Raw genomic sequence first — 14,217 nt, forward strand, 5'->3', positions numbered from 1 at the left:
AAGTACACAAGATACAATTGGACAAATGTAGGCATAAAGAAATTGCCACCTGCAGATGTTCTTGTAAATAATCAGTTTTTGGTATGAAGAATGTTCTTAGTCCATCCACCAGTTTGACTGCTGCTGCAAAGTATGTACTTTAATTCCTATTGCTGACAGCAGGCATTCACATGTGAAACATGAACGTTTTGTACATTGTTTCTTAAAAAAGTGGTTTGAGATTGGATTGTCACCCTTTTTACTTTCGACATTTGTCGACATGTTTCAGCATTGATTTTGTCCAAAGCAAACAATATCAGTTTTTAATTCTTTATATTACTCAACATAGAGCCTATTTGTTTTCTTTCGATGTGTACGTCATATTATTACGTTAATACAATACAATTATATAGACGTGAATATTTAAAAATAAAAAATGTTTTTAGAAAAATCTCATTTCCCCTACAAACAAAGTGGGGCATGTGGGGCCTAAACAGAATTCAACTTCAGCCCATGGATGTGCTGCAACGCTAACAGGCTGAAATGAACTAACTGTTACCAGCTTTAACCTAATTTTAACCATGACAATCCATCTTAATTTAGCATTTAGGATGCTAATGTTACGCAGTTAGCACTCAACACAAAGAACAGCTCAAGTTGCTGGAAATAGGGCATTAACATTAATACATTATAATGTTCTAATGGTTCTAGATGAAGAAGATTTAGAAAAGTAAATTGAAAATGCAAACGATCCAGTCTAAAGAATCAATAAAAAATATTTAAAATATTAAACATTTACCTCAAAGCCACACATGTCAATCCAATTTTCGCCCTGGAGGAAATCCTCCGCTCACCATGCATGCATGTCTGCACAAAACATAATGGTATGATCCCATATCTTTGTTTTTGAGACGTTTGAGTCTCCACCACAAAGGTAGACCAGGAGACCGACGTGTACATCCCTCTCATCGTCATCATGTACATGTGAGCTTCTCTTTGACACAATCATCCCAATTTTCAAATTTCAAATTTCAATCGAATCGGCAACCATGAATCGTGATTCGAATCGAATCGTTGTTAAAAATGAATCGTTACACCCCTAATAAATATATATATATATATATATATATATATATATATATATATATATATATATATATATATATATATATATATATATATTATTCCTATCTCTATCCTCAATACAAACTATGATAGCCAGGCATCATCATCCTTTTTAGCGCCTCCTAAAGCAAATGTGTAACTCTTCGTGTCCTTAAATCTAAGAGAATATGTTTAACCAGGACATTTATTGACGCGTACAGTCTGACCTTTGAACTCTGGTCGGCTACATTCCGGTTAATATCTGAAAGTTTTTCAGACAGAAACCATTTCCCGGTTTAATTAAGGAAGATGTTTCTTAATTGCCCTTAAGGAACAATCCATGGTATGAAAAAAAAAATGTCCATCTTCTCTTTCTCAGACTGATGAACAAGCTTGTATCCACTGTGATTTAACCTTTTAGTCCGTGTAGAGCCTTTGTTTCAAAATGCCTGTCTTTCTATGTTTACTCGACTTACAGCAATAATACAAATGAGGGCACTTTAACAAAGATCAATAGCAACATTGGATTTGCTTCTGCACCACGAAGCAGCAGGTTGCAGGTCACAGTAATGGCTGTATGACGGCTGTCCGCGTTCAGCAGTCACTTAAGGAGTCGCGGTTCGATGGTCATACGCCGGGTTGGGGAAGTTGTCCAAAATGTTTCGCTCGTTGTTGTCCAGAAGTTGGCCGTAGGATCTATGTCTAGAATGGAGAGGAAGTAGGGACATTTTTACATTCCCACAAAATGTCATTAACAAAAATGTGTCAGTGGAATAGTAGCAGATTTGTTTTGGCTCTGGACTCACCGGCTCTTGTGGCAGTAAATCCCAACCGAAACTGGTACAACAGTTGCTATGGACAGAAAAACAATCACTGCGATGATTCCTGGAGAGAAAAAGACAAAGACAGTAAGGATCATAAGAGCCATTGATTGTAAAAAAATGTTTTGGTCCTGTAAAAACAGTTTGAAGGACCTTCACACGTTGCTTCTAACTTTACACTTTACTTTACTTTTACAAGGTCTGACTTTAAAAATCATCCAAACACACCTCACCGTTACCCGACTGGTCTAACTCATGCAGTACGGGCTGTCCAACGTGTGACTACCCTGCACCTGACACAATATATCATGACCTTGAGATAAGTTATTTATGAGCGGACCACGCTGACCTTTGAGCCAAAATACCAATTAGTAATCTCGCTGACGGTAAACTTAGCCGAGCATATTGCTGCGGGCACTGACGCCCAGAAAATAAATTCCGATGGCTGTCAAAATCTCTGGTTCAGAGATTTTGACTGTCAAAATCTCTGGTTCAGAGATTGCCATGGTTCAGGCAAGAGACCGTAGTAGCTCATCTCCCTCAATTTCCTATTAAAAAATAAAATGCACAGAAAGAATGATTAGAGAAACCATAAGTTACACATGTAGAAACCAGCTGCTCAGTTTCTTGTTTTCTAACATTGTAGAACCTTTATGTTTGTTGTGTAACTACGGTAACATTAGCCAATTAGCACTCAAAACAAAGTACAACAGAGGCTGATGGGAATTTCGGAAAATTTGGCAGGTATTTGGCATTGTGCCAATGTAATGAAAAAAGTAGTAGACGGGGAAGTTTTCTTATTAAAACAAGTTACGGGTATCATTTGATTCCATCTGATACTGAAGGGAACACGGATATCTGCACCAGACTTAATGGAAACCATCAATAGTTGTTGAGAAATTTTGTTTAAAAAAAAGAAAAAACGTTAACCTCACTGTGGCACCGGAGAAAAAAAGTCAGGATATCAAAGTCCTGTAACTCTTACAGAAAACGTTGGCACTTTTCCTTCAATTTAGTTGGAGGAACAACGTTCTTAATGGAGTTCCTAGTCCCTGACAGGTCTGTGCTCTGGGGGTGGGCACTAAACCATGACAACTGTCTAACTTGTCTCAGTAATAGGAAATAAAAAGGAAACTTTCAATTTGGGACCTCTGGTTTTGCTAAAACACGTAACTGCAAATTCCACATTTAGTATATTAAGTATCTCTGGCCACTGGGCGACACGGATGACCTCACACTTTTAATTGGACACCTAGCAAAAAAACAGCTCAAAAACACTTCCCTGCAGGCACACTATAAAAGTCCGATCAGCATTAACAGATTCAAGAGTTACTGATTAAACTGTGTTAAAATAGCATACACCCATAACAGTATTAAGAATGAAGACATCCTGAGACGTGTCTCTGCAATGACGGAATGACATTAAATGACGTTTTGCGACCTTTTCCTTTGTTCAGCTCATTCAACTAGTGAAGACTCCACTCCAAACTAAACAAGGAAGTCTGGGAGTAAAGTGTGGTGCTAAAATATTAACGACGAATCGGCACATTGCTTGAAGGTTGATCAGATTCAAGGCCTCTGTTGGTTTACAGCGGCACGTTGCTTTGTTTGTTCTTTGTTTTTTTTCCCCACAGTTCTAACCCTTTAAGCACCAGCCTCTTTTATGTTCCTCTTACATCAGGAACAAGTGTTTGCGTGAGATGACATGAGTGAGTTTACTGGCAATATGTTTTGACTATGCTATTATAAAAAATGGATAGGCACCCTGGGCATTTGAGCCCAACTAAAAAGGCTCCAAGCAGTTATAAATATAATCAGATGTTCAGATACAAAAATTATTGAATTATGATGCTCCATAATTACTGCATACTTTTACTGTGCAGCAACACAAGTTCCACTTTTAATAATGAAGTTTTACGTTAAAAATATTTGTAATTTCTTTGACAACAGCCAACGTTCAAGAAGTTAAAGAGCATTTGTATAGAGCCTGGAAATCATAGAATGAGCCACAGAAAAGCACATCTGGGGTTTTTGTGCTCAGAAACATCAGTAACCATTGAATGGATTGCCATGAATTATTCTACATCTATTCAAGATCCCTAAAGGTTGAATTATGGTCAAAGTTCTCGGTAAAATATATTTATGATGTTGTTTATCTACCTGATGAAAAATGTTCCCCTTGTGCTACCAGATGAAATACTGCTGTAATTAAAATATCTAAACAGCTACCAGATTGATTCCTGTGAAAATCGGAACGGACATGGGTGGGGCCCACAGACGGCAGTAACAGCGATCCGACATGGTAAAAACACGGTAGGTGGGACTTACCTACTTTGTGTTCGAATATCAAATATTAGCATTTTTGTTGCTTCATACCTGAACTCAGAGCCGGCTTATGTTCTCCTTGTCCCAGTGGGGTGGTGGTAGCGTTGGTGCTGATAGTGGTGGTGCTGCTGCTGGTTGTTCCACTGTCTTGGTTGGTGATGGAGCCGGTAGTTTGTGCTGTGCTGGGGAGACTGGTGCTGATATTGGTGGTGGGACTGATGTTGGTGGTGGAACTGCTGCTGGTACTGATGTTGGTGGTGGGACTGCTGCTGGTACTGATGTTGGTGGTGGGACTGCTGCTGGTACTGATGTTGGTGGTGGGACTGCTGCTGGTACTGATGTTGGTGGTGGGACTGCTGCTGGTACTGATGTTGGTGATGGGACTACTGCTGGTACTGATGTTGGTGGTGGGACTACTACTGGTACTGATGATGGTGGTGGGACTGCTGCTGGTACTGATGTTGGTGGTGGGACTGCTGCTGGTACTGATGTTGGTGGTGGGACTACTACTGGTACTGATGATGGTGGTGGGACTGCTGCTGGTGTCCTGGATGTCAGTTGTGATTGATGAGGAAGACAATGAAAAGGCTGTGGTTTGTGTCACTGATGAAATTGTCGGATTTGTGGCGTTTGTTGGCTGAGTGCTGGTGGTAGTTTGGATGGAAGTTGTATTCATGAGGGGCAGAGTTGTGCTGGGGGAGTTTGACACTGTCGGATGTGTAGTTGATGAACTTAAGGTTGTAGTAGGCCTCAATGGCGTTGTTGGTAGTGATCCTGTTACCTCTGCCACTGCACCACAGAACAGTAGACCTGCAGATGCATAGGACAGATATTATTGTAGGTATCACAGTCACCACTTTGTATAATTTACACATTACGGTCGGTTTACTGGATGAATAAAAAAGAACGCTATGATGTTATGTCATGGAAGATGTCATGATGACGTCATGGAGGGGAATTCCTGGGTCACGTAAAGAGCCCTTTTAATCAGAAAGACGTGCAATGTTCCAATGTCCACAAAGGTTTGTCCATGAACTGCACTAAATAAAGTATAATAACAAAACACTTATCACAAATTGAACATACTGTCAAAAAACGTAAACATTCACTTGGCCACTAAATTATTAATAAATCCACTGCTGAACAACAAATGCACTATTCCTCCTTTTTTTTGCTGATTGATAAAAGTCAGGAAAGTACTTATAATATGACGTGTTGTATGATGGACTCGTACATTGTTGATTTTGGTCTTTTTCAGGGATTTGTTTCCATTTAGAATAATATTGAATAATGGCAGCCTTAATGTCACAGGCAGACGCTCCCCGTCCCCGGAATATTGAGGTGCGAAGATCGGGACCTCAGTCACCCCTCTGTTTTGAGCCATAATGGTTTGTGCCATCTGGGATCAGCCCACCGACTCACCTGGGGCTCGTCACTAATCAGAGCCAGCCCTGTACTTAAGCCTGTGACTCCCCAAAGCTCCTTGCGAAGTCTTGTGCATGTTCCATCACATTCCGAGCGTTTTCTCGATCTCCTGTTCTTGCCTGTTATTGACCTCTCGTTTGTCCCAGACCTCGTTCCTGCCTGCCTGATCCTCAACGGTACTTCTGTCTAACTCCACGTAATCCCGGCTTTCGACCACCCGCCTGTACTCCGGATACGACCACGCCTGACCCCCTGACGGTGCCTCTGTTTATCCCCGCTCTCCTGGCTTTCGACCCTCTGCCCGCCTACTGGACTCGACCACGCCTAACCCTTGTCTGTACTTCCACAATAAAGCTGCGCTCTGCGCTTGGGTTTCACTCCTGTCTCTTGTGATGCGTTACACTTAAGCACTTCACAGCCTGTTAGGGTATTTCACCAGTTAGGACTTTAACCCACAGTTTACCAACTTTCAACTCAAATAAGCCAGTTAAAAGTCATGGCAGAATCATGAGAATCAGAGAACCACGTCCTTCCTTCGCAGGAGAGGCAAAGTGTTTCAATGAAAAGTAAGTTGGGCAAAGATCATGTATCATGCATTCAAGGTGTCCCTGTCTTCTTAATGCTCTAGTTGTCACTTTCTTTAAGAAAGATTAGAGAGAACGGCACAACAAACTGCTAAATAAATAACCGCATTATTTCCTGACTGAAATTGATTCAACTCGAAACATCATCCTGTGGTCTAAGAGCTCCATGACTCCCTCTAGGTTTCATATCTTCACATAGAGAGCCAGCTTGTGATTTTAACTGCGTTGTATTAAATGTCTTTTTCAAACCAATGACAAAAATCAAATTCGGAGGGACTTTTTAATGATTTAGAACTGTTTACAAAGCACCAAATAGTAAGAGGGACATTTTTACAATGCAGTGGTACGTCTGCATTCCCTCCTCCTCTCGCAGCAAATTTTGCTTAAATAATAAATAATCTCAATACTTCAGAAGTGATCTTCCACATATTCTGACTTGCTCAAAACCAAACCAAGTCTAGTACATAAAAATAGAAAGAGGAATCAGATGTTTAGTTCTAGTCACTGAATCAAGCATCAGATATGTTTACTTACATGATATGACAACCTGCAGGCCGCCCCTCATCGTGTCTCTTTTTACTGACACCTGCGTAGCTGCAGCTCTGTGCACTCTGAGCGTGGATCTGGAGTGGGTGGCTGCCAGTGACAGGAGGTGACTTATTACAAGAGCCTGGAGGCGAGGCTACGTGACGACTGAGTCACACACAGAAAGAAAGAAAAAAGAGGCGGTCTGTTTGTGGGCTTTAGTGGCATCTAGTGGGGAGACTGCAGACTGCATTCCCCTTTGCACATCCGTCTTTTTACAAAAGGTTTCTGAGAACTAATAGTGGCTTTTGGTTGGATCAGAAAGCCACTGAAAGTACTGATGAGCTTATTGCGCTTAATAGTATTCAAAATCGTTTATTCACTAATATTCCTTTACATGATTATAATGTAATTCACTGCAAAGTGTGTGCAGGATTTACGTATTAATATTAATTAATTAATCAATATTCATTCCTTTCCTCACCCATCAGTGTAATATCTCCAAAATAAATCTGTATCTGCATTTAAGTATATATTCTAATATTTCAATTACACACCATCTAATCTATAAGGAAATATGTTGGAAAGAATAGCTTCCTAGTTCCGTGTGCGTAAAGTACAGTAAAATTATTTTTTTTTTCCTAACAGTCTGCAATTGATGTGTATATACTATATATATATATATATATATATATATATATATATATATATATATATATATATATATATATATATATATATATATATATATATACGAAATTACAAAGTGTCTTTGAATAATATATATATACACTGCATGGCAGAGTTTACTTACATGCTTGCAGGTTTGCGGTCCTCATCACTCTGTACAACCCCAAACTGTAGCCTTCTTGTGCTGCATGCTTTCCTGTGTTGTGTGCTTCCTGTTGATAGCAGTAGCGTGTTGGGTTGTTTGTAACTGTGGCTGACTGATTAAGAGGCCAACACAACGGAAGTGAACTGATCATGTCACGTCCAGATGGAATGTCAGACAGAACTTGTAAAAATGTGCTGAGAATGTGAAATGGGTGCGATTTGGCCTTCACCCCTGACAAAGACACACAAAGGATCCCTGAAGTTGTCTTTACCTTTTACCCAGAACATATTTTATTGACAAACACACAATATTGTGATTCAAGAGAAATCTTCATTGTACGGTATTTCCAATAATTGTCCCTCCATATGAGCAAAACCATGTCTTTTCATCTCTCTCTATTCCTTTCAGAGTGTGCAGAGAGAATGTCAGTGCTCCCAAAACTAGGTCTTACAATGTCCTCAAAGTCACCTACACTTGATAATGATATTGTTCAGTCTTACTCATCTGTCAATCAATACAAGTTCATTATTTCTGTTGCTTAGGAAGGTCATTCTACAATCCAGAGACCCTGGTTTTAATGGCCTTGTCTCTATATTCTGGACAGGAAGCATAATCATAGATAGGATGCAGGGTTGTATTCATGGAGACTTAGAGGTCTGCAGGGAGGATCACATCATGTAATTCCTTAAAGTCTTTTGATACTTGATTGATACACGGATACAAATTTGACAATTGGTTTCCTGAGACGTGAGAAAAGGGAGGATGGAACCGTCTACGTGAGGGGAGGTCAAAAATAAAAAAAAGGCGAGTTACCACCTCAAGGTTAATGAATAATGAATACATTTTAATTGGGTAAAAAAACGAAACTGAACTAAATACCGCACCCGGGGGTCAAAGTCAAGGTGATTGAGGGAGTTCCAGGCTTCATTAGCTCAAAGACAGCCGCTTGTGCAGAGATTGACTTGAAGATTAATGGGATGTAGATTTTTTTTTTTACATGTTTTACATGCTTGGTGGGTGGCAAGAAATGAATTAATTGTGAGTTACGCTCATGCGTTCAACGGACAGAATAGTCAATGACATGTTCATGTTGAGAGACTTAAACTGCTGCCGAGACCCGAGTAAAGGATATAAGGAGAAAAAAAAAGACACGTTACCACTTTAAAGTTAACAAATGACGGATGAGGCATAACTTTATTTATTTGAATATAGTTTTGAGTGATATATTTCACATGATTGAAGTTGGGGCCTTCCTGAATAGGAATTTAAATTACATTTGAAATAAAATAAAAAAAACATTTGAAGGAATATATTTACTTATTTAATTTGATAGTTTTAAATACAGATATTTAGCAAGTAACTGTAATTGTTTCTTCAATTAATCATTTTTGATGGGTTACTGATTACAATGACATCATTTAACCAATCTGCCCAACATTGATGGAACACCAGTGGGCTGAAGATGGAGCCTTGGTGAATACCACAAGAGAGAATATAACATATGAGTCGTGCTCTGCAATAAACAAGAGGCCGTGGTCAGTGACAAGGCGCAACATGCAATGCGGACGCCCTGTCGATGTCTGCTAATTCCAGAGAACTTGAATCAAAATCACATGGACCGCCTCTAAGAATTATTTTGAATAAATTGTTTAGTTTGAAAAACATCAGGAAATTGTAAAAAGTCTACATCAGTTTCTTGCCAGTTTTAGATTTTTGTTTTTAGATTAAACGTTTGTTGTTAATAGTTTTTGTTGTTGTTATGAACTGTAGTTCCCATTGTGAGCCAGAAGAGAGCAGCATGTTCATGTATGATGGAAGATCAGAGATGCCGTGACAAAGGAAATTCCTTATCGCTTTTGGGTGAAATAGAGAAATGTCTGAATGTACAAGTCTATAGCAAAGGTCTGCCAGCATCATGGAGGAAAAGTATATCAAACTATTACTGGATGGCTTTTAAAAAATTCATATTCTCCGGCAGTTTCTTTTCATGAATTTTATAGAGCTGAAGTTACCGGTTACCAGTTAACGCATAGAACGTGTGTTACTGTTCGGACAGTCAATTTTGACTGAGGCACTTTACGAAAAGTAGCAATCTGGTACAATCTTTAATGTGGCTGAACTGCAACCGAGATTACCAAATAATTAAGAAAGAAATTCAACATTTTTGAAGACGGCCTGCGCTAAAATCGTTGAAGGCCCAGTACATTGTTAACAATATGTGGGTAGCAGTGAGGTCTAAATAGACATCAGTGGGAGAAGGGAATAATGGGCTCCTCTTGCAGTGACCTCGCTGTGACGAGCTCCCTCTGCTCCTGAATGATTGCCTAATTAATCGGCCTGGCTGCTGATGGCCCTGAATCCGTTTGCAAAACAAATGAGGGCGGCTGCCGTGCCACCGAAACCTCTGTGGGGAAGGAAGGGAAGTAAAGGAAGAGCTTGCATGAATGAATAACAAGATCCATACTTCTCTAATATATGAGGAATAACTTTTCGGGCTTCTGGGGCATGATGACAGGGACTCTGTTACATTAATATTTTACAAGCAGAGAGAAGCAGCTGGTGGAGTTTAGTGTTCCTGCAGCGCAGTTTGACCCGGGGACATTTTGGTTCGTTTGGGGGTTAAATGAGCAGCCACATTACAACCTATAAAAAGAGCTTTTAGCTTCAGGCAGCAAAAACAAAAAAATGGTGTTGTGGTTGGAACATTCAAAGAGGGTAAAACATTAAAGGGATTTTTCAGGGGCCACTTCATCGATATAATAATGGGGGTAATTATCACTCAAGTGGAGAAAGGGCTGAAATTTAAATGGTCTGTTTGTTTGAGTCTGGAGATCACCAACCAATAGATTAAGTCCCAAATGTAGGCGACTGTTTCCATGTGTACACGTCTGTGTGTGTGTGTGTGTGTGTGTGTGGCACAGTGTCTTGTAAATAGTAAAAAAGTAAAACCAATATCATCCTACAGATGAAATGTTGTGAAACATCAGAAATGTCTCTTAATATCTTCCATTCATCTGTTGAGAATTCAGAATGTGATTATGATTTACTGAAGGTGACTCATATGCACACAAACATGTGAATAAGGAGACTATACTTAACAGACCGTCAAATGCAAAGTGTTTTCACAGTCAATCAAGGCTTTAGTTGTTTTCTTTGAATTTCCAAAATCCTCCAATGCCAACATTCTCTTCTTGCACATAAAGGTCCTTCTTACGATCCCTTTATTTAGTGAGAACGCTGCCGTTCACTGGTGCAAGCGACAGAGTGAGTGCTGGATCCGTGGTTTCTTTCGATGTTTGCGGTATAAATGAATAATTTCCAAAGCCACATCAAGAAAATAAAGATTGATGGAAAGTGAAAGACAACTCAAGACATCAGAACCATCAAGTAATTTGTGCACATTTGTGTGTGTGTGTGTGTGTGTGTGTGTGTGTGTGTGTGTGATTGCATCCAAACGCCAGTTGTGTTATGAAATATTCATTTGCGATATGTAATCTGGCCTCTGGCAAACATGCAGCGGTTATTTCCGTCATTGGTCATTCAAGTCATGTGCTTTTTGCTGTACATTTCCGCCCCGTAAAAACTATTCCCCTTCCTGACTTCCTCTTGACTTCGCAAAGTAAGGAAGCATCATATGTTAATGGCAGGAATAAAATAAAGAGCCTTTTATGAAAGTTAAGCTAAAGATAAAACAATATGGAGAATAAACTACATTTCCATTCCAGGCTATAGGAACATTGAATCCAATGAAAAAAGGCCACACTTCTGTGTGCAGGTCTGCCTCTGTGTAAACGATTAGATCATGCAGCTGCTCCCCGATGCAGCGCTCCCAGCTCTGAACATCTGGAAAAGGCCCGGCTGTAGCGCCGCTCATTGTGCAGACGAGTCAGCTCATCGCCTCGTGCTCTCTGTTCCGGTTCTGGCAATTGCCCGAATTTAAAGAGCCATTGACCTTTCAGAGCATCATTTTACACAGGCAGTCTACTGCTAAGTCATAATCCACACCGCCTTCCACATTGTGTGATTTGCATTTATATTGACAGGCAAAATATGTGGATTGATGCCATGGTGGTTGCCGTGGCTGCAGTCAGATAAAATGACATATTGGATCATCTGGGCGCCATTTGGTCTCGCCAGCAGACCAGAGGACATTTTTCATGCTGTCTAACACATCGTTCTGATGAAGTCCCAAAGGCCGTCGTTAAAATCAAGGTCGATACCGATACTCAATCAATATCTTCTGGGAGAAGAAAAAAGAGAGCAGAGCTTACAGTCTAGTTTTAATCAATGACAGTAACAATAGTCCAAATTCTAATGTGAATAAAAAGTGACAATGTCAAAGAGGTCGCTCATTGCCTGCTGAGAATTATCTCCAGATTCTCTTCTCGGCTTTGCAGAGTTTCACTGAGCTTCAGCTTATTGGTTATTTTGACTTAAGCCAAGAAAAGCCTGGACAGGAGCTACCGAAAACCTGCTGCCTGGCAGACACGGTTAGATACTAGCTGTGTGAAGTGGAGCATTTGGAAACGAAAAAGAAAGATATTTTCCTCAGAAGTTGGAGACTAAAAAAAAAGGAAAATGTTGGACCTACATTCCCCGATGGCGGCCTGTCTTTTGCTTCTAAAACCTTTTGCAGCTGTCTTTGGAAAGTAGGAGTACGGTCGCATGCAGTACGGATCCACTTCAGACATCACAATCTCTTAACGTTGCACCTTGACTTCTGACCTCTTGGTCACGTGTTTGCTTCGCAGCGTAATGTCGGTCAGAGTAGCAAGAAAAGCACTTGACACACTTTAGTAGTGGTACACCTTTAATCTGGTATACTAAAGGTGGGGGTCTTGGAAAGGTTATGAGTACAATTATCTGTGAACAGGACTCCAGCTGGGTGGTGTTGGAGGATGTGGGCGGAACAAAGAAATGTGTTTACTTCAGTAAACATACAAAACAACAGCATATTTTGGTATTTGTTGCTATGTGATAATCCTTTTAATGCGCTACTTTATTCCTGTCTTTTACTTATTTAAATTTAAAGACAAACCTGCTGCACTGTTGGAAAATGCTAAGCTATTGTTTACCATTAAAATGAGAATGTATACCTTATATTGACTTGCAATCAGTATTCGTCACCAGTGTCCCTTAATCTATTGTGTTTAATCCTCCACCTTCACTGATCTAAACTCCGTTATGCTAATCCTATTTTATCTGCAGCTCTGAAACTAATATATTAATATCATTATCTTTTTCAGAGATGTCTCATATTTAATCAAGGTCCCGTATCGTGATATCAGTCCAACCCAATTACCTTTAACGGGTACTTTTAATTGACTCAATGAGATTCCTCTCCCTAGTTTACTGTGTATACAAATCCTGTACACCTGCTGGTTGTGTTAACACGCACACACACACACACACACACACACACACACACACACACACACACACACACACACACACATGCAAACAAATACTTTTTCACTTTCCGTTTTAATTACCTTCACAGTGCTCTTGCATAGCTATTAATGACACGTCTTGGCTCGGATGTTTGATCTCTTTTAGAGAGGAGTAACTTTAAGTATTTAGAGGTTGGTCCATAAATGCATGATTTCAAAAGCTGAACTACTTTGAACTACTATTAAATCCATCTGCTGATTGTTCCATGCTTATATCCTATTACACCCTGATTAATTAAGGCCAGTAAAGAAGTGTGTGATAGCAATCTCACAGTAATAAACCCGTAATCATAACAAGACGCGTTTTTAAACAGTACAGTCCCTCCCCATGTAATTAGTATTATTCATCACCAGCGCCTGAATGACAGTTAATAATAATAATCATGTGTGAAACACTGTGACCAAAATGTTATTGCAATGACGCAGAATGACAATGAACAGATCATCCCTCAGTTTTTACAACTTCACATTACTCCTCTGGGCTTGTTTGAAGTAAGTCACTGGGAACAAGAACCGGACCAGAATAACCAGAATAAAAATGAAACAATACATGTTTCTCTTTGTTGTTTTCTGGTCCGGATTAAACAAACCTAGCTACACGTGTGACGGTATCCAATTATGGCTCCAGAATATCTTTTTTTCTCCATATGGAAGGTTTTGTGAGCTTCTGGTTAATGTAAAAACCTGCCAACACGTTGCGTCAGACGACACGGTGAGCAGTGGCTGATGCAATCTGCAAACCTCAGAAATGACTGCAACTAAAAGCCTGCAATGAGAAAATCAATGCAACAATGAAATAACTGTATATACATTCAGGTGCATATCAATACTGTGGTTTGTTTCAGTGCATCACTAATTCGGTGACCCCCCATAGAGTGGTTTAGTCCGTCTTCAAAGCTGCGAATCCCAGCCAACCTGGATTGGTCGCACGGCTGACGCAGAGACCAAGAACCATTGTTTGTTGTTGGTTGTTTCACCCAATTATGTCTCTTACCAACTTTGTGAAAAGAGAGAGAATGTGTGCTCAGAGAGAGCGTCAGGGTGAGCAACTGGGTCAAACAAACACAAGACTGCAGGTGAATCCTGAGAGCCTGAGAGACACTGGAATGATTTTAAATAATTGGGATGTTTTGTCTTTACTGTAACAAAAATATTTGTTTTTTCCCACA

The 14,217-nt window shown here is 39.9% G+C and overlaps 1 protein-coding gene and 1 long non-coding RNA gene across 4 annotated transcripts; one reads left to right on the plus strand and one right to left on the minus strand.

Annotated features, from left to right (window-relative positions):
• Positions 1–112: 112 nt before the first annotated feature.
• LOC120832201 (uncharacterized) lies at positions 113–7,657 on the minus strand. 3 transcript variants are annotated; one of them, XM_040198302.2, is made up of 5 exons: positions 7,578–7,657; positions 6,773–6,931; positions 4,281–5,039; positions 1,890–1,968; positions 113–1,785 (listed from the first exon to the last, which is right to left on the minus strand). In XM_040198302.2, the coding sequence occupies exons 2-5, from the start codon at positions 6,801–6,803 to the stop codon at positions 1,689–1,691; spliced, it is 966 nt and encodes a 321-aa protein (XP_040054236.2). In that variant the 5' UTR covers positions 6,804–6,931; positions 7,578–7,657; the 3' UTR covers positions 113–1,688. The 3 variants fall into 3 exon arrangements, with proteins under 3 accessions (XP_040054236.2, XP_040054235.2, XP_040054237.2); XM_040198301.2 differs by having other exon boundaries at positions 6,773–6,874; positions 7,578–7,622; XM_040198303.2 differs by lacking the exon at positions 6,773–6,931 and having other exon boundaries at positions 7,578–7,656.
• Positions 5,533–6,031, plus strand: LOC120834585 (uncharacterized). Its single transcript, XR_005714481.2, has 2 exons — positions 5,533–5,570; positions 5,801–6,031. It is a non-coding gene; the product is annotated as an uncharacterized LOC120834585 (long non-coding RNA).
• Positions 7,658–14,217: the final 6,560 nt, after the last annotated feature.

The sequence above is a fragment of the Gasterosteus aculeatus genome, chromosome 14, assembly GCF_964276395.1.
Source record: "Gasterosteus aculeatus chromosome 14, fGasAcu3.hap1.1, whole genome shotgun sequence".
NCBI lineage: Eukaryota > Metazoa > Chordata > Actinopteri > Perciformes > Gasterosteidae > Gasterosteus > Gasterosteus aculeatus.

Bases quoted from the DNA above. Each gene is read 5' to 3' on its own strand.
- LOC120832201 (XM_040198301.2), bottom strand. From the start codon at position 7,602: ATGAGGACCGCAAACCTGCAAGCAT. The intron at 1,969-4,280 runs GTATGAAGCAAC...TTTTCTCTCCAG, and splicing joins TAAGCCGGCTCTGAGTTCAG to GAATCATCGCAGTGATTGTT. The intron at 1,786-1,889 runs GTGAGTCCAGAG...TCTCCATTCTAG, and splicing joins ATTTACTGCCACAAGAGCCG to ACATAGATCCTACGGCCAAC.